Below are 23362 nucleotides of genomic sequence, written 5' to 3' on the forward strand. Positions count from 1 at the left end.
CACCTGCGTCTGTGGGGACGAGGGGGGGGCCCAGGAGCCAGGGTGGGAGAGACGGGTGCTGGGGGAGAAGGTGCTGGCCAAGCCAAGCTGCACTGCTTGGAGGCTGTCCCCCCTCTGAGGGCCTGGCTTGTCCTCGCTGGCTCCTACAGACTCTCCCCTCTGCTGCTGGGAGGCAGAGCTCGTCTAGCAGTATGGGGTCACGCCAGCTGGTCCCCCTGCTCACCCCCGGCCCCTGCCCCAGCCTGGGGCCACCCTGTTCCGCTGAGCAGGCTGCGCCCCGGCCCCTGGTGGTGCCTTTCCTAGAGCCTCCTCCAGGCCCCGTGCCTGGGGCCATGTGAGCCCTGCGGTTTCCCCTCTTGACACCCGATGGGGAGGGCTCATGGCCAGCCTGGAAGCTTCCTTCCTCCCCAGCAGTCATGCTCACACTGGAGCACAGGGCCAGCTGGATCTCTGCTCCTCTCCCTCTTCACGTGGGGACATGTCCTGGCAGAACTGGGTTCATCCCCACCAGCCCCAATCCCCACCAGCCCATCCCTTTCATAGCAATGGATGCTCTAGGCCAGCTTAGAGGGACCACAAAGGTTTATTGGGGGTACACACGGCGTGCTGCCAAGTCCCCCATCACTGCTGGAGCCACACTGGGGGTGGCCAAGGGCCAGCTGCCCCTTAGCTCCGCAGCCCCTCCAGCACGGCCTGCAGCACAGCTGCTACCGCCACCGCACCTGGGTCGGGCTGCAGCAGCTGGGCTGAGCTGATGTAGCTGGCTCTGCCCGCCCCGGCCTCCATGTGCCTGGTGGCCTCTGCCGCGGCCTCCGCGCTCTGCCGGGGAAAAACGGGCTGTGCTCAGGATGCGGCCGGGGCAGCCGGCACCCCGCAGGCCAGCCCAGCGTGGTGACTCCCACCCTGCTCTTGTGCCAATGCGGCTTTGGGCTGCCCCTGCCCCGTACCTGCACGGCAGTGGCCAGCACCGGCAGCAGGTCAACACCAGGGCTGCGCAGGGCGTGCAGAGCCTGTGCCGCAGCGCAGAGCGGGTCCAGCTGGGAGAGATGGGGAAGGGGGCTGAGCCCAGAGCTGCTGACAGCCCCCGTGGCTCTACCCTGCTTCCCCTGGGACACCAGCACTCACCATCGTCCTGTCCCCTGGTGCGGCTCCTCCGTACCTGTGCACGATGTAGAGGGGTTGGCAGGATTCTGCAGAGGGATCAGGGGTCCCAGGGGTCCCATGGCACTCACCGTTGCATGGCTTCAATACCGGCATCCACAGCATCAGCCCAGGCTGGGAGATCACTGCGGTTGAGCAGGGGCTGGGCGGCCGCCGTCAGGAACAGCCCGTAGAGCTGCCGGGACACCAGCCCCGTTACCGCTCGCAGCAGGGACACAACCAGGGTCCCACGGTGTCACAAGCCAAACCCACAGCCCTTCCCCTTAGCCTGCGCTCACCACGCCAGAGGAGCCACCCATCTTCTCCAGCAGCAGGTCAGCCAGGGCGGAGAGGAGCTGGGCTGGGGCTGCCGGCGGCGGCCCCGCACGCACCCACTCCTGGATGGCTGTAGGGAACGAGGCAGGAACGGGCTAGAACGCTTCCCTCAGCTCCACGTGGGTGACCCACCGGGCCCGGGGGACCTCTGTCTCACCCTGGGGGCAGCTGGGGACTCCCGATTGCTCCAGGGGAACCTGGGGATCCCTGCCCCTCTTGCGGACAAGCAGGGACACCCCCTGCGATGCCATGGGGCAGCTGCCACTGGATGCAGAGACATTTTGGGGATGCAGGTGTGGAGGCCCTATCCCATAGGAGGGGGCAACTCGGAGGCTCCCCAGCTCAGGGGTCCCTGCTCCCCGAGAAGGAATGTCCTGGGGAAGACTCTACTCCTGGGAGGTGACAGCTGGGGTGAGTCCCCGGCCGACAGCACCCCTCAGGGTGCCAACACCCACCTTGGGCAGCTCGAGCATGCGTGTGGCCACAGTCCCCATCACCTGCTTCCCGGTCCAGCTCGTTGAGCTTGTCCTGCATGTCCAGCAGGGTGCTGCACACCAGCTCCAGCACCAGCTGTGCCTGAGCTGCGCCAGGCCCTGTGGGGAGGAGACGTCACCCCTGCCCATCCCTGGGGGAGACGGGGAAACCGAGTCACGGGGCGGTGCCAGCTCCTGAGGGACTCTAGCTCTCCAGGGCTGCTGGTACCTGTGCTGGTCTCATGCTGTGCGGTCCCTGGTCCCTCAATCGGCGCTGGCACCTCCTGTCTCTGGCTCATTGCAGGTGCCGCGGCCAGGTTGGGCCAAGCCATGGCAGTAGTCTCGGCATCTAGAGTAGGAGGTGAGAGCTGAGCGCTGGCTCAGCAGGACTCCGCTGGATCCTCACCAGCGTGTCCAGCAGCACCATCTGTGCCAGCAGCCAGCACTGGGGCACCTCGGGACACCCCACCAACCTTGTGTCCTGGCTGCCTCGTCACCCAGCGAGTGCTTGGGGACCCCCATCCCATGCTGCATCCCTGCCAGCAGGCACTCACCAATCAGCCCCACCAGCTCCTCATCCACCAGCATGAGCGTGAGGGAGACCCCAGCCATCTCCAGCGCCGTCATGAAGGAGCCCACCAGGGCCCTGGCAATGTGGATACCTCGGCTCTCTACGGGCACAGGGGTGGGGGTCCGTGAGCCTGGGGGGTGTCGCAGGAAGGGTCCCCGGAAGCAAAAGTGTCACAGCCAGGGCATGGTGCCCCAAAGACACACACACACACTCACCCAGGCAGCGCACAGCCGCACCGGCCACGATGCCCAGCTCCAGGCAGGACAGCCCGCCCAGGTTGTTCACCACCAGCACCACGGAGGCTCCTGCAGGGCAGGGGTTAGAATGAGACCCCTGCCTGGGTGGTCTGGGGGCTATGCGGAGGGCCAGGGGGGCTCACCAGGTCTCAGAGGCAAGTGGGAGGCATTGGAGGGGTCCGTCATGTGCACCAGCATCGTCTCCACTGCCTCATCTGCCGGCAGCACCTGTGGGACACAGGGCGAGCCATGAGGGCAAAGCCGGGGAGGGGGGCGGGGGGCGGGGAGCAGGAGGCAGCAGGACATGGCAGGGTCTCGCTCACCTTCATCCTGCACACACCCGCTTCACCATGGATCCCTGTAGAGATGGGGCGGCATCACCCTGTGCTGCAGGCACCTCCTGCACTGGGTGATGCCTGCCCCATGGCTAACCGGGGGTACTCGTCCCCTGCTGGGGGGTGGGGGGGGGATTGGGGGACAGCTCCTCACCCAGGCCCAGCTCCATCTCATCCTCAGCCAGCCGGAAGGTGGGCTTGGACCCCGGGATGCTGCAAGGGGACAGGCTGAGACCCAGGGTACCTGCGTGGGGAGGGAAACGGGGTTAAGCCTGAGGGGACTGGGGACTGATGGGGGGGCTCTGCTTTGCCGTGGGGCTGCAAACTGCCAGGAGGGGTGGGGGATATGGGGCTGGGGGACAAGGCACAGTATCCCCCCAGGAATCACTGGCCCCCATGGGGGTCACCACAGGGCAGCAGGGGGTCCCACAGGCATACCCATGGCTTTAGCAGCCGCTGACACCCTCTCAACGATCTCATTCAAGCTTGCCCCCGCCTCGGCCAGGGCCCCCGCCACCTGTGAAGGGCAGCAGCGGGTGAGGGACCCCCAAGCCCCATCCCCCAAAATCCTACACCCCCACAGGGACCCAGCGGGGCCCTGGGTGCCAGCGGCACCCTGCAGACCTTGTGTATGAGGATGGTGCCGCACAGCCCGCGGCGCCCAGCTTTCTTCAGGGTGGCAAAGGCGCTGTCATCCCCCACCACCACCATTTGCACGTTGGCCCCCTCTGCCCGCGCCCGCTCCAGCGCCAGCCCGAAGTTGAGCCGGTCCCCGGTGTAGTTCTTCACGATCAGGAGGGTCCCAGCTACGGGGGGACACAGTGTGGTGGGCATAAAGCTGTGGCAGGGGGGTAAAGCCCCAACCCATGCCCTGCTGTGTCACCCTACCTGCGCCAGCCTGTGTCACCACCCGGATGGCTGCCAGGATGCTGCCCACGGCCGGGGAGGTGAAGACGGCTCCGGCCACCACACCGGTCAGCATGCCCTTCCCGATGTACCCTGCGGAGCGGGATGGGGTGCTCGGAGCTGTGCCGGGGGCAGCCGGCTCATGGCAGTGAGGGGCTCACCTGCATGGGCGGGCTCGTGGCCAGAGCCCCCCCCGGAGAGCAGGGCCACCCGGCCCTGGATGGCCACCAGATCCGCACGTAGGACCACCCGGTGTCCCTGCAGGAGCCGCAGGCCAGGGTTGCAGGCCACCAGCCCTGCCAGCGCGTCATCGGCACAGCTCGCCACCGAGTTCACCAGCTTCTTGGGCACCTGGTGGCACAGAAGGGTGGCGGGGGGGGCACCCCAGGGCGGGGGGAGCAGGGGGCTCCTCGCCGCCCTGTCTTACCTCCATGCAGGTGACGCGGTGGGACAGCGGAGGATCCCACGGCTTCAGCTCCGAGCCCGAGCCCGAGCGCTGGCGGGAGGCAGTGGGGGCTGAGGGGGGGCAAAGTCCACCACCGGTGGGGACAGACCCCCTCCCACCCAGGGGAACCGCAGGGACGGTCTGGCCTGGCACAGGGGCAGCGGGGGGGGGTGGGGCTGGTGGGCTCAGTGTCATCCCCAAATGGCGACCCCCTCCTGGGGTGTTGGGGGGGGGGGGGGGTAGGGTGGGACAAACCCCCCAGCAAGGACCTCCTCAAGGGGGTGGGGGGGTCACACCTCTAGCAGTTATCCCCTCCCAGGCTGGGGGACAGGGTGGGAGCATCCCCCTGAGCAGGGACTCCCTCCTGAGGCAGGGGGGAAGGGGGAGGGGGACTGTCCCTGGAGCAGAGGGGGGCAAAGGCGGGCGCACCCCCCCAGCAGGGACACCCTTTTGAGGCGGGCGGGGGGGGGGGGCGGTAGGGGGGGCGCACCCCCCCAGCAGGGACCCCATCTCAGTATGGGACGCCCTCTCCACAGCAGGGACCCTTTCTCGGGGCGTGGGGGGACACAAGGGCGCGCACCCCCCTGTAAAGATCCCCCCCGCAAGCAGGGACCCGCCGAAACATCCCCTTCCCCACCTGCCCTCTCGTCTGCTCCCCCGGGTCCTCCCAGCGGCCTAGAGCGGCCCCGCGCGGCCTCTTCCGCTGACGTCATGGCGGCGGGCGGAAGGGGCGGTGGCGGCGGCGGCGGAGAGGCCGCGCCAGGCCCCGCTCCCGGTACGCTCCGCGTCCTGCTCCGGCTCCGTCCCGCTCCCGTCCCGCCTTACCGGCTCTGCCTGTCGCCGCCATGTCCTACAACTACGTCGTGACGGCGCAAAAGCCGACGGCCGTGAACGGCTGCGTCACCGGTACCGCCGGCGGGGCGGCGCTAGGACCCTCGGCCTAACGGGCGCGGCGGGACCTGTGCGGCCGTGGGGGTGGTGGCGGGGCTCTTGAGGCACGGGGGCTTGGTGGGCGAGGAGGTGCTGGGGGCCACTGAGGGGCTGGAGGGACATTGAGGTTCCTGAGGCTCAGTGGGCGACTGGGGAGCTGCGGGAGTGCTGCGGCCCCGGCGGGGTGTGGGGGGTTCGCTGGGGTCCTTGGGGGTACTTGGGGGCACTGTGGTGCCTTGGGGTGTGCTGAGGTGTGGAGGGGATCTGGGGGCGTTGCGGGAGCACTGAGGGGCCTGGGGTGCCCCAAGGTTAGTAGGCGTGTTGTGGGGCACCGGGAGTAGCCGAGGGGGCTTTCAGGTTTGTTGGGGTGCTGTGGGGCACTGAGGGAGGTGAGGGTGTCGTGAGTTTCCCGGGGGCGGTGCTGTGGGGTACTGCGTTTAGGTTTATGGAAGTGGTGCGGGGCACTGGGGTTGTGCTGAGGTTGCTGGGGGTGCAGTGGGGTGTCTCAGGGGGATCTGGGCCAGGTTTGAGGTTTCTGAGAGCTCAGTGGGGGTTTAGTGTGTGGGGATGAAGTGGGGTTCCTGGGGAGGGGTTAGAGAGCAGCAGAGGTTTGGGGTGTTGTGGGGAGAGCTGGTGGTGATGTCTGTGTCTTGCTGTATTGCGCGGTGGTTTAGGCTGTTGCAGCGTACTCTGGAGAGGGGATACGGTGGGAAGGGCCGCTGGGAATAGAGTTCCCTGGGGAAAGATGAGAAATCAAAGTACAGGAAAGGTGGTTCCTGAGGGCGCTGGGTGCTGTGGGAGGAAGGTGCTGGGGTTTTGTGGTGCTATGGCTCGGGGGTGCTGCAGGGAGGCTGGCGCTCAGTCTGAGGTTGGGGGGGTGCAGGCCAGGCTTCCCAGGATCGGCAGACTGGTTGTTCGGTGAGAGCACCTCGCAGTGCTGCCTTGTTACTTCTTTGGGGCTCAGCAGTGATTTCTTCTCTCTGTTTTCCAGGACACTTCACCTCAGCAGAGGATTTGAACCTGCTGATCGCCAAGAATACACGACTGGAGATCTATGTGGTGACAGCGGAGGGGCTGCGGCCCGTCAAGGAGGTGGGGATGTACGGCAAGACTGCCGTCATGGAACTCTTCCGCCCCAAGGTGGGTGTGCTGTGGGGAGGGGGCTGCTCACCAGCTGGGGAGGGCAGGCATGGGCGCGCGGGTACCACTGGCTCTGCCACCCTGCTGAAGGCACGCTGTCTCTCTTTGGCAGGGGGAGAGCAAGGATTTGTTGTTCATCCTGACAGCCAAGTATAACGCCTGCATCCTTGAGTACAAGCAGAACGGGGACAGCATTGATATTATAACCCGTGCCCATGGCAACGTGCAGGTGAGTGAAGCAGCAGCACCTGAAAGGGGCAGATTCCCTTCCTCCCTTGTCACCTGAACAAACATCCCACCATAGTGATGGTTTTACATTTCCGGTGATGAGGCTGCGCCTAGGTGATGGGTTTCTGCCTGGTTATGTACGATTCTTTGCCTACCGCTGGCTCTGGTATGGTTCACCTGCTGCCGCTGGTATTTCCAGAGGTTTTTGCCTGTAGTGAGTCAGGCTCAGGGATTGAGGACATAGCTGCAACTGTGTTCTCGGGGGAGTTTGCAGAATAAGGATAATTTGAGATCCTCCTACTGTAAAGAGAATTAGCTCTCAAAGAGAATTAGTTCTCAAAACTCGGCATAAGATAGAATTTTCCCTGGGAAATGACTCTTCTGGCATTTTGTGGCCGGTCTCTACACGCTGCATAGCAGGATCATGACTGTTGAAGTTACCCTTACCATTGTGGCTATACGACTTTGATAATAATTGGAGATGTTCTCCATTGTTCTGTGTGGATTAAAATCATGCCTTCTGAGCAGGTCAGAAATCCACATGTCCTGACTCTTTGGCTTTTTTGTTAGTCTTTAGCCAAACGATTTCCATCAGCTGTCAAGCCAAAATATTTTCCGTCTGTTTCCAGGCACTGAGCTTCTGCTGAGTTACTGTTGTGAAGCTGAGCAGGGAGTTAGGGGCAGGAGGTGTAGGTAACATGTTAGTGTGTTTGGGGAAAAGTGCTTAATCTTCCCGTGCCACAGTTCTGCCTCATGACATACGGAGATGCTGATATCAGCCCCTGCCGGGTAATGCTGCGGGGGCTGTGGAGGCTGATAATGGGGTGGATTTCTGGAGGGTGATTTTTGGTCATGGATATCAAAGCATTTCATGGCAGTGTAACATCGTTCTCTGTCAGTGGTAGAAAGCAGAGGCACAGGACAGCAATGTGGCTTCTCTGAGGTCATTCAGTGGAGTTAGTATTGGGAAATGAGTTGTGGGTCTGTTCCGGGAGTGCCTGGATCCTGGGAGAGAGGTGTGTGCTGTGGGAGGTCTGCCAGGCTCTCTGGTGGAAAGGACTGTCTGCTTTAGGCAGGAGATGCCTGAATCGCCTTTGGCTTGCCAGATGGTATTTTAAAGCCTGTTGGGAGGTGTGCAAGGAGTTGTTCCTCAGCTAAGGGGTGGTAACTCTTGTACCTACTAATCTGGAGTTGCGCGTGGGGATTTTTTTTCTGGTGCTAATTGCCCTCTTTCCCCTCTCTGTGGATCTCTTGCTCAGGATCGCATTGGCCGTCCCTCAGAGACTGGCATAATTGGCATCATTGACCCAGAGTGCCGGATGATCGGCCTGCGGCTCTATGATGGCCTTTTCAAGGTCATTCCCCTGGACCGGGAGAACAAGGAGTTAAAAGCTTTTAACATCCGCCTGGAAGAGCTCCAAGTCATCGATGTGAAGTTTCTCTATGGCTGTCAGGCTCCAACCATCTGCTTTGTCTACCAGGTACCTTGTTCTTGGTTGGTGACTTGGGTGGAGGATGCTGGAGGTGGCTGGTGCACCAGCCAGTGTCTCTAAAGGTCTTCCAGAGGGCTTGGAGCAGCAGCAGTGTCCTGCGGCCAGTGGAAGGCAATGCTTTGAACAGACCCGAGAGACAGTTGTGGATCCTGCAGGCTTATTGTGTAGCTGAGGAAAGTCTGTGTTCCTCTCTGATGCTTTTTTCCATTTCTGGGAGAGAGGAAGCAATGCTCCGGATAGGACCATTTCCTTGTGAAACATGCAGGAGTGCGTGGGTCTTTCCAGCAAGTGCTGAGCAGGTGGATTAGAGCCAGAGCCAGTTGTTTCCTGTAGGCAATGCTGTGAGACTTGAGCCTTCCCCGTGGGGGGGAAAAAAAAAAAAAGTGTCTTGTTTTGTATCTGGGATGCCACCCCAGGAGTGTAAAGAGGGGTCATAACCACTCCTATCGTCTGGGTCCTCACAGAGGCAGTGTTTTAGGCCCTTCTCTAAATGCTTATTTTGAACCAAAGAGCCTTTGCTGTGCTGACTGAGCGAGGGATTATCTTTGCTTTGTCAAATTGTGGGTAGCGTGGACCTAGCTGAAAGTTCCTGGGACAGCAGCGCATAGGATCTGCTGTGAATTCAGTTCAGCTTTGGCATAGTTCTTAGTAGCAAACTCATACCATTAGAGCTACTAACCATGTGGCAGCAGTGACTTTATTCCCTATCTGCGTGCTGCTGAAGCCCCCTGACAGTTCTGAGTAAAGGCCCAGGGGAGAAATCACTTTGTCACCACATAACTGGGGGTTGGGAGGGCAGCCCAGGTTCCCCCGTGCCAGGACAGTGCTCTTCCCCTGCCCTGTGGGTAGCTGGTGCTCTCCCTTGTCACCTGAACAAACAGCGTGCTCTCTTCAGCCTTGCTGGGAAGTGTCCCCAGCTGTCACATATCCTGCCCACTTCACAGACACTTGTGTGACAAGTTAACGGTGTGCACAAAAAAGGAAGAAAACAGGAAGGGGTTTGATTACCTGGAAAAGCAAAGGATTTTCAGCTGTTGCTATGTTGTAGGAAAAGGCAGTGTTTTCTTAGAAAAAGCACTGCTGTTCTACTTAGAGGAGAAGGGAGTCGTGTTCTCTTGCATACACTGTAGAGCCTGACCTGGAGGGCTGTCGTGCGTGCTTTCACAACATGTGACCATCTTATTTCTGTGTGATTTGGGAGTGTGTGTGGGGACTGTGTTTTTATCCCATGCAGCTGCGCTGACTTTGGAACCTGGTGTCAGAAGGGAAGCTCATAGCCAATCTTGGTCCTAGAAATATGCCCTGAGGGTGGCTTGTTGTGTATTTCTGGTTTTGACTCACTGCCTGGGTGACTTCTCCAGCACTAAGAAGCCTAGCAGTGGTGGTGTGCTGCTCTGAAAAGTGCTGAGCATACCTGTGACTTTGATTAGTACCGTTGCTGTTGCATGCTGGGGAAACTGAGGCAGAGAGGGATGGTGATTAGGACAAATTGTTAAACTCAGTGTCAGGGTCTGGACAGGAGCATGCCAGTTTTCACTTGGTACTCAAGAGCATCATAAAACAGAAGCTTGGTTACCCCACGTAGACAGCTAGTGAAAAAGGTCTTATCTGGAGATCTGACACCTTTACAGGTTAAATCAGAGCAAGTCTGTTAATGCTTCATTTGTTATAAACATGTATTGTACAAATAGGCAATTAATAGCTTGCTCCATGCCTGACACTCAGCATGAATTTTATCCTTGTAGCAGGAGCGAGCTGTAAGTTGTCTGACTCATTAGGCCTTGCATGAACTCTGGCTTTATTTTGGCCCCTGGGTCTCTGACTTGCGTGTGTGTGGAGAAGGGAACATTTCCAAGCTGCTGCTTTTATTCCTTCTCAATGTATTAATCATTATCACAGGATCTGGACTGAGTAGAATAGCAGTGTCTGAGATAATTTTGGTGTAGTTCTGAAACGGAAGATACCGCAAAAAGGGGAAGTTCATAAAAATAAATCGCTGCTGTGGTGTGGGGTAAAAAAGTGCAGAACTGTCACAAGTTTCATTAGTGACTCCTCTGCCATTTTAACAGCCCCACTTCAGCTTTCTCCTCCCCACAGAGCTATTTGTTCTCCTGGGTTCCCCTTCTCTGTCAGCCAGTGCTGCTCTTCGCTTCCCTCTGTGCTGCACCACCAACTCCCAGCAGGACCTCGAGCTTTGGAGCGCCATCAGTGAGGATGTTTGCCAAGTGGCAGGGGCTGGGAGGTGCCCAGCTTTCCTGCGAGTGTTTCTTTACAGAGCTGATGGCTACAGGGAGGAATAAAAATGGTTTTGCTCAGATCTGGAAAGTGGCAAGGCATAGTAAAATCGTTCTGTGAATGACATGACTAAGGAAACCTGACTCCCTGTGCTTCAGAGCCTTGTCTTAGCTTTGGAGACATTAAATTGGTCAGTGGGTTATGTTCAAAGCCCTCTCTCTGCTTTGGGTGTTCATACACCTTTTTCCCATGCAGGTTCCCAAGTGTTGGTTAGCGTAGACCGCCTTTTCCTGGAGTGGGGTGCTGATCTGTGGGCCTCTTCCCCACCCACTGCATATTTCAGTGAGGGCTGCGTGGACTCACTGCCTTGGAGACCTCTGTGCCTGCCAGGTTTAGTTGAAATTGCCCACTGGACTGGCAGAGCCATTGGGGGATTATTCGACAAGCAGGTTATATTTCCTCAGGAAACCAGGCTGCAAGGCCTGAGGAGCGCTGAGGTGGGAGCTCAGCTGCTCTGGCACCTGCACCGCTACAGCAGAGCTGAATTCCTGAATGACTTGCTGGAGCTGGAGGCGGTGGTGATACTGCGTAGTGTCACTTGTGCCCAGATTTGTTAGAGCGCTCTGCGTCAGATGAATACGAGTTCCAGAAAATCACTTGTATAAAAATGCAAGAATATTTTTCAGTCTTTTTTTGGCACAGGCATTTATTCAAAGGTTGTTCTACATATGGGTAAAGTTAGGGAGAACAGCAGTATGTGTATGTTCAGGCACACGTGTGGTCTGAGGGAGAGAGAAAGGGGGGTGGGAAGCCTCAGTAGCTCGCTGGTGACAGCGCTCTTGCAGGAAACGAGGTGGAGTCTCCTTGCTTCGCAAGCTGCTTGTCAGCTCTGCTTCTGGAGCCTCTCGTGCCGTGCACGTGAGGCTGTCATCAGTGTACATCATCATTTGTGGCTTCTCTTTCAGGACCCTCAGGGTCGCCATGTCAAGACGTACGAGGTGTCCCTGCGCGAGAAGGAGTTTAACAAAGGCCCTTGGAAACAGGAGAACGTAGAGGCTGAAGCCTCCATGGTCATCGCAGGTTGGTCCTTCTTTGTAAAAGATCTTCCCTCCCGTGTCTTTCTCAAGGCTGAATTGCCTCACTCGTGCTGCACAGGTTCTCTAACAAGGCGTTTGTCTTCTCCCCTGCGCAGTGCCAGAGCCTTTTGGGGGTGCGATCATCATTGGGCAGGAGTCTATCACCTACCACAACGGAGATAAATACCTAGCTATAGCTCCACCTATCATCAAGGTGAGCGGCTGCTGAGACCTAGAAATGTGTCCTGTGTAATTCCTTCATCTGCTGGCATCTCTCAGAGTGCTGGTACGATATTGGGCTAGTTGTACTCAAGAATTTAAACTGCTTTTTGTCTCCAGGTGTAGTCTAATAGAAACATTTTACTCCCTGAGGTTTGGCAAGTGGAGGTGTTCCACACGATGTCTGGTCTGTATTTCTGGGGACTGGTGGATGTATGTGATCCTTGTACTGGTGGCAGCCTGTGCTGGCAGTGCAGTGTGTGGCTCTGCTCTCTGCTGAGTGCTTAGAAATGGTGCAGCAAAGCTGAAATCTTGTTTGAGCCCCAGAGAAAAGGATTAATTAGGAGGTAGTGCATGCTTTGGGCAAGGATCCAGGCCAGAGCCTGGTTTCATTCTTGGCAGTAAAAGATAATGAATGAGCCTGTTGAAGACTTGAGTACACTGGTATATGATTGGGGCACTTGTTCAAAAGGAAAAAAAGACTTAAAGGGTTTGTGACACAAGTTGAGCATGTGGTTTTTATCAGGGACAGGCCAGTTCCCATGTTTAAATGGTGCAGGAAGCACAAATGGCATGGCTGAGGTGCCATGCAAGCCTGAAAGAGGGCTTGAGCTATGATCAAAAGGTCCTTTTAAGCTGGAAATATTGACAGGCTAGAAAAGAACTGCAGATCTTAGGTAAAGAAATACTAACATTTTGCCTGAATGCCTGCAGGCTCTCAGACTACTGCTGGAGCTCTGTGATGGAGAGTCTTATATTGGAGCAGGCAGAGTGAGTCACCTGCGCTCTGCTGACATGGTCCTTAACGTGCAGGCAGAGTGCAGACACTCCTGTACTTGAGGCCAGTGGGATGTTTAGAATCACAGAATCATTTAGGTTTGAAAAGAACTTTGAGATTATCAAGTCCAACCATTAACCCAGGGCTGCTAGGTCCATCACTAAGCCATATCACTAAGCACCGCATCTATGTGTTTTTTAAATCCCTCCAGGGATGGTGATTCCACCATGTCCCTGGGCAGCCTGGTCCAGTGCTTGACCACTCTTCCAGTGAATAATTTTTCCTGATGTCCAATCTAAACCTCCCCTGGCACAACTTGCTGTTTCCTCTTGTCCTGTTGCTTTTTATCTGGGAGAAGAGACTGACCCCGACCTGCCTACACCCTCCTTTCAGGCAGCTGTAGAGAGCAATCAGGTCCCCCCCGAGTCCCCTCCTCTCCAGGCTGAGCACCCCCAGCCCCCTGCCCAGCTCTGGACATGCCTCAGCCCCTCTGGCAGTGAGGGGCCCAGAGCTGAACCCAGGGTTTGAGGGGCAGATGCACGAGTGCTGAGCACAGGTGAGACAATCACTGCCCTGGTGGGAAAAAGCTGGCCACGCTGTTTCCGATACAAGCCAGGATGCTGTTGGCCACCTGGGCACACTGCTGGCTCGTGTCCAGCCAGCCACCAAGCAGCACCCCCAGGCCCTTTCCCAATGGGCGGCTTCCCAGCCGCTCTGCCCTAAGCCTGTAGCGCTGCGTGGGGCTGTTGTGACCCAGGTGCGAGACCCGACACTGAGCCCTGTTGAGCCTCACACAACTGGCTGCGGCCCATCGGTCCAGCCTGCCCAGCTCCCCCTGCAGAGCCTCCTGCCCTCAAGAGATTAACACTCCCCACAGCTTGGTGTCATCTGCAAACTGACTGAAGGTGCACTTGATGCCCTCATCCAGATTGTTCATAAAGGTATTAAACAAGACTGGCCCCAGCACTGAGCCCTGGGGAGCACCACTTGTGACCAGCACCAGCTGGATGTCACTCCATTCCCCACCACTCTGGGCTTGGCCGCCCAGCCAGCTTTTCACCCAGCGCAGAGCACGCCCGTCCAAACCATGAGCCGCCAGTTTCTCCAGGAGATGCTGTAGGAATCGGAGTCAAAGGCTTTACCAAGGTCTGAATGGATAACATGGACAGACTTTCCCTCATCCACTAGGTGGGTCATCTTGTAGACAGAGATCAGGTTGGTCAAGCAGGACCTGCCTTTCATAACCCTGTACTGGCTGGGCCTGATCCCCTGGTTGTCCTGTACACTGCGTGTGATGGTGCTCAGGATGACCTGCTCCGTAACCTCCCCCAGCGCTGAGGTCAGGCTGATGAGCCTGTACTCTAGTTCCCAGATCCTCCTCCTGCCCTTATAGATGGGGTCACGCTGGCCTCCCTCAGGTTGTCTGGGACCTCCCCAGTTTGCCAGGGCCGTTGATAAATGATGGAGAGGTTGTTTGTATACAATAAAGATCTGCAAGATCAGGATTTTGAAACCAAAGCCAAATACGTTGACAGGAGGCTGGGCAGCATCCACCACACAGCAAAGTGTCTGCAGAGCTTGGGTCCGGAGATGGAGCAAGGCTTGGAGCTCTGCAGGTCCCGGCTAGCATCTCTGCATCTGTGGAAGGCCCAGCCTTAGGAAAATAGGCGTTCTGATGGCATCTTCCCTGGGCTGTGAACAAGCTAGCAATGTGTTTAAGAACGTGAGGTGGTTCCTAGTGAACAAAAATGAGACTGTTTGACTACAGGTTCTGGTTGTGTTTGCTGGTGAGGTTTATTGAAGGGTGAATCCAGCCCTCTCTGTGTAGGAGGCACGGACTCTGCTGGGGTTACAGCTAGCAGCCGGTGCGCTGTGGGTGTGGTTGTTCCCTTCTGCCCGCTTGGGGCTGTTTCAATGGGTTCCTAAAAATTCCCTCCCTCCTTCGCGTGCAGCAAAGTACAATTGTGTGCCACAACCGTGTGGATCCCAACGGGTCCCGTTACTTGCTGGGGGACATGGAAGGGCGCCTCTTCATGCTGCTCCTGGAGAAGGAGGAACAGATGGACGGCACTGTCACCTTGAAGGACCTGCGTGTAGAACTGCTCGGGGAGGTAGGACTCAGCCCCATTGTGTGTGCTGTCCCTGTCGCTTCTCGCTGCGGGGCTGGGAGGCTCTGCAGGCTGGACATGCTTCGCTGAGGACTGAGTGGCAGGAACGGTGTCTCTTCTGGAGCCCGGGGTGGAGTGATGTTTTGCAGTTCTTGCAGCTCTGGGCTGTTGCTGGGAAATTCCCTGTGTGGTACTTGAAAGTTTACACCATCTCCTCAGGTTTTTGCCTGGTGCATGTGTGCTGTCCCTGGGAGAAGCTTGGACTCTCTGTGGGTTTTGTAAAGGGATTAAATTCCTCTCATGTGCGCAAGGTCTTCCTATGGGGCTGCAGCTCAGATGTGGTGCTTGCAGAGCGTGGCAGGGTTCTTCCCATGCTAGCAGTGGTTCATCTGTGTCTTTTCAATTCCCAGACGTCCATTGCAGAGTGCTTGACCTACCTGGACAATGGAGTTGTGTTTGTCGGCTCTCGTCTTGGGGATTCCCAACTTGTGAAGGTACACGGCAGATGTCTTCTGGCTTAGTTGTGTGTTCAGACAGGGGTTTGTACATATTTAATTTTTTCATGGCCTTAAGAGGTGTATGCGGATAAATCTTCCTTTCTTGTCTGCCCTACACCCTTTCCACTTGCCTGGCCTTGCTGAAAGCTGATGATTGTGTTTATTCATAGCTCAACGTGGACAGCAACGAGCAGGGCTCCTATGTTGTGGCTATGGAGACCTTCACCAACCTCGGGCCCATCGTCGACATGTGTGTGGTAGACCTGGAAAGACAAGGCCAGGGGCAGGTAATGTTGATTCTGCTTTTCTTTTCTCAGTGCTGGGAATGTCTGGGCCGGCCAGATGGATGCATCGGTTGTTCACAGAAGGAAAAGACTACAAATCTTTTGTGGGAGAATCTCCAAGTCTTATCCAGGTGCAGGGATGGTATTGAGGTCCTACTAAGAGTGATGTGATATGAGTGAGGTGGCTAAGTCCTGGGTACCCCCCTTCATGAGGAAGGGGTTGCCTTTGTGCATTTAGGAAGGATCAGCTGCCAAAAAAATTTCCTCTGAGAAGATGGGTATCCCACCTTCCCCTGAACCCATCGCTGCAAAGAGGAGTGGGGAAGCTTCCCGGCAGTGGTTGGTAAAGATCACCTGCTTCTCTTCCAGCTGGTCACATGCTCAGGTGCATTTAAAGAGGGTTCGCTGCGGATCATCCGGAACGGCATTGGGATTCATGAGCACGCCAGCATTGACTTGCCAGGGATTAAAGGTGCGTGAGCTGTTCAGTGCTGTCTCATACCACCCGCAGCGTGAGAGGGCCCAGTGGGGGCACACTGTGCACAGACTGAGGCTGGGTGTGGGGTAGGGGCCTTGCCACCCACCAGCTTCTGGAATATTCACTGTGAGCAAGTGTGGCCTCACTTTCTTGCAGGTTTGTGGCCCCTGAGGTCAGACTCTCACCGTGAAACAGACAACACGTTGGTGCTGTCCTTTGTGGGCCAGACCAGGTAAGGCAGGGTTCATGCTGAGCCAGGCTGTCAGCCACCTGTTGGAGCATGGCGTAACAGGAGTTGCCTTTCAGAGTTCTGATGTTAAATGGAGAGGAAGTAGAAGAGACGGAGCTCACAGGGTTTGTGGATGATCAGCAGACTTTCTTCTGCGGCAATGTGGCACATCAGCAATTGATCCAGGTAATGCCAGTTCTAGGGAAACAGATAGGTCTTTCATGGTGACCCTACTGTCCTTATTGATTGTGGGACTCGCATAGATCTGCCCTGCTTATCAGGGGCAGGGTTTGCAGTACTTCCCTGGGCTGTTGTCAGAATGGGAGGTGGTGGTCTGGCTCTGAGCAGAGACGTTTTCTCTCTCCAGATCACCTCTGCCTCTGTGAGACTGGTTAGTCAGGAGCCCAAAGCCCTGGTGAGTGAGTGGAAAGAGCCCAACGGGAAGAACATCAGTGTGGCTTCTTGTAACAGTAACCAGGTAGTGGTGGCTGTGGGACGAGCCCTGTACTACCTGGAGATCCGACCCCAGGAGCTCAGGCAGATCAGGTGGGCGCACATCTCTTGTCCTGGCTTGAGGGCTCTTGGCCTCTGCTGTCTGTCTTTGGGCTCAGGACTGACACCTCTGCTTCCTCCCTCCTGCCAGCTGCACGGAAATGGAGCATGAAGTTGCCTGCCTGGACATCACCCCTTTGGGGGACACTAATGGCATGTCCCCACTGTGTGCGATCGGGCTTTGGACTGACATCTCTGCCCGCATCCTAAAGCTGCCTTCGTTTGAACTGCTGCACAAGGAGATGCTGGGAGGAGGTAGGGCTCTCCTGGGGCTGCTGGGTGATGGCAGCAGTCACTGACCTGGCTGAGTCACGAGTGACATCAGCCTTCTCTTCTGCTCTCTGCAGAAATTATCCCTCGCTCCATCCTGATGACGACCTTTGAGAGCAGCCATTACCTTCTGTGTGCCCTAGGGGATGGAGCTCTCTTCTACTTTGGGCTCAGCCTTGAGACAGGTGACTACAGAGCCTAGCACTGAGCAGGCTGCTGAAGGGGGTGGCTGAACTGGTGCCCTCTTGCTTGATGTGCTTTCTTTCATCTTTCTGGAGAGATCTCCTTTTTCTTTCTTTCTCACTGTGACGGGGTCGTGCTTAGGTGGGACTGGCTGTGGGCGCTGGGAGCTGGTGGATTTCTCCAGTGGGCTCTGAAGAAAGGAGACCGATGGTTACGTTCATTGCTTTGCTGCCCTGTGCTGACAGCAGGATGCATTTACCCACACTCATTTCTTCCCAGGGTGTTGCAGCTGCTTGCGCTCTGCCTTGCTCTCGGGAGCTCCGTTGTGGCAGCTCCCAACACCAGTGCTCCTTTTCGGCAGGCTTGCTGAGTGACCGGAAGAAGGTGACCCTTGGGACCCAGCCCACCGTCCTGAGGACGTTCCGCTCTCTGTCCACCACCAACGTGTTTGCCTGCTCTGACCGCCCCACCGTCATCTACAGCAGTAACCACAAGCTGGTCTTCTCCAATGTCAACCTGAAGGAGGTGAACTACATGTGTCCTCTCAACTCAGATGGGTATCCCGACAGGTGAGTGGGATCCTGGGATCAGCAAATAGGATCTTGGGATCAGCAGTTTTGAGGGGTGCGGAGGGGAGGGAGGTTCTTGCTGTGCCATCCACCTTATAAGTGCCATTGCTCCCGTTTTTGTCTTCCCATACAGTTTGGCCTTGGCCAACAACAGCACCCTGACAATTGGCACCATTGACGAGATCCAGAAGCTGCACATCCGCACGGTTCCCCTCTATGAATCACCCAGGTGAGCTGAGCAGGGGGAAGGAGCCCAGCTTGAGGGCACATGCTCTACTGCATGGGACAAGGTTGGGGGAGGACTTCACAGTCAGCATTCCCGTTGGGGGCTTAGTTGACACGCAGAGTGAATTGGTGGCTTGTGCTCAGAGCAGTCTGGGCAAGTGAACAGCTCTGTCTGTTCTTGTCTCCAGAGCCCCCGTGCTCTCCTTGAAGTGGCCTGTGCTGGCTCTCCTGCCCACACAGCTCTGTTTGTCCCACAGGAAGATCTGCTACCAAGAGGTATCGCAGTGTTTCGGCGTGCTCTCGAGTCGTATCGAGGTGCAGGATGCCAGTGGGGGCACCACTGCACTCAGACCCAGCGCCAGCACTCAGGTGAGGGGTGGCTGCTAGGTCGTCCCTGGGCTGTGGGTATCGTAGCTCCTCAGGCCAAACCGTGATGCAGATATTCCTTGACAGTCTTCTCTTCCAAAGCTCCAAGGCTGTGGCAGCCTGGGAGGAGATGGGGTAGTAAGATCTGTGGGGTAGTAAGATCTGTGTGGTGGTGACAAGGGCTCTCTGTGCTGCGCTCTGGCAGCCTCGACACGCTTACCGTTCTGTCTGATCACCTTTGGGTTTGGGTGCTGCTCCTTCAGTCTCCGTACAGGCTTCTGTCTGGTCTTGAGTGGGTTCCTTCTTCTAGGGATGCAGGCACAAGTGCCCTTCAGGCAGTAGCTCTGTTGGAAACTACAACACTGCATAAACTCTTCTGTTAATGCTGTTGCTCAGCAGTGCTACCTCTGCCGTGCATGTCACGTGTCTCTGCTGGTAACAGGGAGTGGGTCCCCTTGCTCAAGCCTAGGGAGCTCCTTGCTTCACCTTCTCTCCCATGTATTTTCTTGGTCCCCGGTTGCCTCAGCCCATGTGGAGCAGCATGAGGATGTGACTGATCTTCCTGTGTCCTAGGCCCTGTCCAGCAGCGTGAGCACCAGCAAGCTGTTCTCCAGCAGCACAGCGCCGCACGAGACATCCTTTGGAGAGGAGGTGGAGGTGCACAACCTGCTCATCATAGATCAGCACACCTTCGAAGGTACCGGTCCCAAATGCTGCCCGTACCTTAGGCCAGTTTTCTCCCGCAGGACAAGCCCATCAGCGTGTGGCTGAGACTAGTGATCTTCAAAGGCTTGTGAAGATCAGTCATCTTGCACGTTCCCTTCAGACAGAGCATTTTTGCTGGAGGAGTGTCAGCCACAGGGCGTAGGTTTAAGGCATAGCAGGGTTTGATGGCACAAGGGGGTGGTGGGGAATGGGAGAGGAGATCTCCACACAGCTACCTTGGGCATGTCTTGAGTTTTCAGCTGCTTTGCCTACGCATGGAAGTGCTGCCTGCTGGGCTGTGGGTGACCTGATCGTTTCTGCCTTTCCCTCTTTGCACAGTGCTTCATGCTCACCAGTTTCTGCAAAACGAGTACGCTCTCAGCCTGGTCTCCTGCAAGCTCGGCAAGGACCCAAACACCTACTTCATTGTGGGCACCGCCATGGTGTATCCTGAGGAGGCAGAGCCTAAACAAGGTCGCATCGTTGTCTTCCACTACTCGGATGGTAAGAACAAGGTCTTCTTCCATGGCCAAGTCCAGCTGCTTGAGGGAGGTCAGAGATGAGTTTCTCGGGCCCAAGAGAGCTCAGGTCCCAGCAGCAGACAGTCTTTCTCAAGGAGCCTGCTGCCAGCTACCCACAGACAGGCTCTTGCTCTGCTGCAGGCTGTTACAGTGTGTTCCCTTTCCCCTCTTCTCCTAGAGAAGCCCAAGAATCCCTCACCAGGACTGGATTCTGAGATTTGCTTTCTCTGTGGCTGCCCTTGCTGTCATGTCACTCCTGTGTTACTCGCCCAGAGATCCTCTGAGGCGAGCAATGTTTAGAGCAGCTCATCTGAATCCCTTCATTGTGCCACCCTTGGGAGCACAGGGCAAATAACTGGGCTGTGCATGGGTTTATTCCAGGGAAGCTGCAGAGCCTGGCTGAGAAGGAGGTCAAGGGGGCTGTGTATTCCATGGTGGAGTTCAATGGGAAGCTGTTAGCCAGCATCAACAGCACGGTAGGGCTCTTGCAAGACCCTGACTTGTTTTGTGAGCACGTTTCAGAGCTGGAAGCTGCTCCACCTGTGTGGATGTTAGCCAGGTCCCTGACTTCTGTCAAGGAGTGTGTCCTGGCTGGTGTGGGTGTCCGTGCTGGCTCAGAGCCATGTCACTTCCTTCAGGTGCGCCTGTACGAGTGGACAGCTGAGAAGGAGCTGCGCACGGAGTGCAACCATTACAACAACATCATGGCACTCTACCTGAAGACTAAGGGGGACTTCATCCTTGTGGGAGATCTGATGCGGTCTGTCCTCCTCCTGGCATACAAGCCCATGGAAGGAAACTTCGAGGAGGTATCAGTGCTGTCGAATAGTCTTGGTCAAAGACATGCCGGGAATCTGTGCTGCCTGTTCCAGTAGCTCTGGGAACAGTGTTTAAGGTGGTAAAAGGAGTCTGACTCACCCCACCTTGCCAGCCCTTTGAAGACAATGATGTAGGGCTCTGCAATGAGAGCAGCATCGCCTAGATCCCTGTGTTTTCTGGAGGGACAGATATCTGGACTTGCAGGGAAGTGGACAGTGTATCAGCCTTTTGAAGAGCAGGCTTTGGGTGCGTGCTTGCTGCCTGCCAGGGTGGGGAGCTGCCATCTGGACTGCCTGTTGTGTAGCTGGAATGGCTTAGTGCGACTGCATCTCTGTCAGCAAATGCAGCGTAGCTGGGGGAGGGACCAGGCGCTGAGACAGTCTGTGCACTTACCGTGTTAGAGTGGCTCTGGGCATGCCTTTGGCACGGGCTGGCCTGCGCTTGCCCAGGGAGTGTCCTGGCATTGTCAGAGTGTCACTCGGGCCAGGGCCACTTCCAGAAGGTGCTCAGTGCCTTTTGCGCTCAGCTGCTTCATCTAGCAGAGAGGGACAGACTGGATCCCACCTTGCTCCTGAATGTTAGCGTTGGGTGGAAGAAGATGCTGGATCACAGGCCAGGCCATCTGGGCACACTGAGTCTCCTCTTGTCCCCTTCCAGATTGCCCGGGACTTCAATCCAAACTGGATGAGTGCTGTGGAGATCCTGGATGATGACAACTTCTTGGGAGCAGAGAATGCTTTCAATTTGTTTGTGTGCCAGAAGGACAGGTGAGCAGGCTGTCAGGGGGGAATGTGACAATGCGTGATGGGAGGGATGGGGGTGATAGGACCTTCTCCTCCACAAGAGGGATGTGCGTCAGGCAGGAAAGCTGGGAGGGGCATGCCCAGCTCTGAGGAGGGGTGAGGTGGGAGCAGAGGAAGCTCTCATGTCACCGCAGCACAGACTGAGCCAGGGTGCTTTGGATTTCAGCGCGGCCACGACCGATGAGGAGCGCCAGCACTTGCAGGAGGTGGGGCTGTCCCACCTGGGAGAGTTTGTCAATGTCTTCTGTCACGGGTCTCTGGTCATGCAGAACCTGGGGGAGACATCTACACCAACACAGGGCTCTGTTCTCTTTGGCACAGTCAACGGCATGATTGGTAAGGGTTGGGGTTCCCCAGCCTGAGTGGGAGGGTGACAGGTCCCCTTCCCTCTGCTGAACCCGGGCTGGGGTTTCCTCATGTCTCCAATCTTCTCTGTTCCCCGCTCGTGTGGCGCTCTGTGCCGTACTCCCTTCAGAAACCTGCTTTTCTCCCTGGGTTGCTTCCAGGAGAGGAAAGTGCTCTGGCTTTCTTTGAAACTCCTTCCTTGTCCCAGCTCTCTCAGGCACCAGTTTCCAGCACAACTCCAGTCCTGGCAGCCTGCCAACCCCTGCCTGCTGGGAGCTGCTGGGACACCCTGGGGTGAGTCCTGACCCTTCATCTCCATTTTGCCCTTTGCAGGACTGGTGACCTCGCTGTCGGAGAGCTGGTACAACCTCCTGCTGGACATGCAGAACAGGCTGAATAAAGTCATCAAGAGCGTGGGCAAGATTGAGCACTCCTTATATCCTTTCGCAGTTCGGTCAGGAGCCTGCGCCGCTCGCTGCTGGGGGGTGGCTTGGGAATTTGGCCCGAGCCAGGCACAGGGTGGGGTGGCGGAGGTTTATCTCTGTTGGGACACCCTGGTGGGGAGCGTACATCAGCTGGAGAGGGTGGCAGTGTGTTTTCCAGGTTCCCAGGGCTTTGTGCTCCCGGAAGGCGCCCGCAGTAGAGCAGGGTCTATCTTACAGGGTTTGAGAATGAATCTGGCTTTGTGGTAGCCCTAAAACTGTGGCACAAATTCAGTGATCCTCCCGACACAGCACTGTCAGTCTGGGCCAGCTGCTCTGCTGCCATAGTCCGGGGCTGCTGTTACTCCCTGTGGATTTGGCTCCTTGACGGTGGCACCTGGAGGTCGTTTCACACTGAACGCAAAACAGAACCGGCTACGGGGTTCATCGATGGTGACCTGATCGAAAGCTTCCTGGACATCAGCAGGCCCAAGATGCAGGAGGTGGTGGCAAACTTGCAGGTGCGATGGGTGATGTGAGCTTAGACCCTTCCAAACTAGCAGTAGGGACCCTGCACAGGATTCCAGGCTGCAGTAAATCCTGAATGTGTGCCCTCCTGTAAGGGTGTTCTTCGGCATTGCGTGCTCTGATGCCTTTTGCTCTCCTTGCAGATTGACGACGGTAGCGGCATGAAGAGGGAAGCCACTGTAGACGACCTGATAAAGATTGTGGAGGAGCTGACCCGGATCCATTAGCAGGATTCGGGGTCGTTCCCTAGCACCTCCCTCCATGTAGAGCAAGGGAGTCTTTTTCCCCACCTGTAGCTTGGGGACCCCAGCTGAACACCAGCGGTGGTGGCCCTTGCCTGAGGGGACATGGGGGAAGGAGCCTCTGGAGGGGAGCCAGCTTGCTAGGGATTGGGGGGGTTGTTGGTCAGGCACCACGTCATCGCCTGCCTTGGATTCAAGAATCCTGCGGACTTGGCTACTGACCCAGAACTGGGCTTTGCTGGTCGCTTTCGGGTGACTGACCGGTAGCGCTCGGCTGATGCGGTGCCCTTGCCTGGATTCACTCGTCACTGTTGTCTTTAGTATCTGGTTTTTGTTTGGTTCTTTTATTTTATTTTATTTTTTCTTTCAGTTTCACTTTTGATTCTTTTTTGATTCGTGTTTTCTGGAAGAGGAAAGCGAAGCTGCCTCTAGGGTGAGGGCGAGGGCTGGAGGAGTCGTCTGGGGCTGGTGAAATGTGCGGACACGGGGAGGGAGGATTCCTCCACATGTGGGTGATGAAGCTGAGTGGGACAGCGTGCTCCTCTCCCTCCACAGGATCTGTGGCTCGCTCAGGGAGGGAAGTTCTGGGAAGCTCAATCAGTTGTTGGTTTCTGAGTTTTACCAAATAAAGTAGTCCAAGAGGAAAGGTCTGTCTCATGGCGCCGAACTCCTCCT

General features: G+C 56.9%; 2 protein-coding genes across 4 annotated transcripts; one reads left to right on the forward strand and one right to left on the reverse strand.

Moving 5' to 3' along the window:
• Positions 1-564: 564 nt before the first annotated feature.
• Positions 565-5174, reverse strand: TKFC (triokinase and FMN cyclase). 3 transcript variants are annotated; one of them, XM_080403849.1, is made up of 18 exons: positions 5080-5174; positions 4425-4493; positions 4159-4348; positions 3980-4090; positions 3716-3897; positions 3530-3608; positions 3246-3335; positions 3080-3114; positions 2900-2984; positions 2736-2825; positions 2504-2620; positions 2179-2298; positions 1932-2069; positions 1440-1546; positions 1233-1336; positions 1126-1159; positions 948-1037; positions 565-819 (listed from the first exon to the last, which is right to left on the reverse strand). In XM_080403849.1, exons 2-18 carry the CDS (start codon positions 4428-4430, stop codon positions 667-669), a joined length of 1731 nt encoding a protein of 576 aa, XP_080259975.1. In that variant the 5' UTR covers positions 4431-4493; positions 5080-5174; the 3' UTR covers positions 565-666. The 3 variants fall into 3 exon arrangements, with proteins under 3 accessions (XP_080259975.1, XP_080259973.1, XP_080259974.1); XM_080403847.1 differs by having other exon boundaries at positions 4425-4513; positions 5080-5156; XM_080403848.1 differs by lacking the exon at positions 5080-5174 and having other exon boundaries at positions 683-819; positions 948-1059; positions 4425-4512.
• A 40-nt stretch (positions 5175-5214) lies between these two features.
• DDB1 (damage specific DNA binding protein 1) lies at positions 5215-23333 on the forward strand. Its single transcript, XM_080403818.1, has 27 exons — positions 5215-5348; positions 6364-6512; positions 6625-6741; positions 8000-8221; positions 11434-11548; positions 11661-11758; positions 14494-14652; positions 15060-15143; positions 15317-15433; positions 15800-15902; positions 16065-16140; positions 16215-16323; positions 16505-16683; positions 16781-16944; positions 17037-17144; positions 17504-17711; positions 17845-17940; positions 18194-18305; positions 18876-18999; positions 19347-19511; positions 19910-20004; positions 20167-20337; positions 21005-21114; positions 21317-21486; positions 21829-21931; positions 22315-22438; positions 22589-23333. Exons 1-27 carry the CDS (start codon positions 5288-5290, stop codon positions 22670-22672), a joined length of 3423 nt encoding a protein of 1140 aa, XP_080259944.1. The 5' UTR covers positions 5215-5287; the 3' UTR covers positions 22673-23333.
• Positions 23334-23362: the final 29 nt, after the last annotated feature.

Source organism: Falco punctatus (genome assembly GCF_963210335.1).
Source record: "Falco punctatus genome assembly, chromosome: 10".
NCBI classification, from domain to species: domain Eukaryota; kingdom Metazoa; phylum Chordata; class Aves; order Falconiformes; family Falconidae; genus Falco; species Falco punctatus.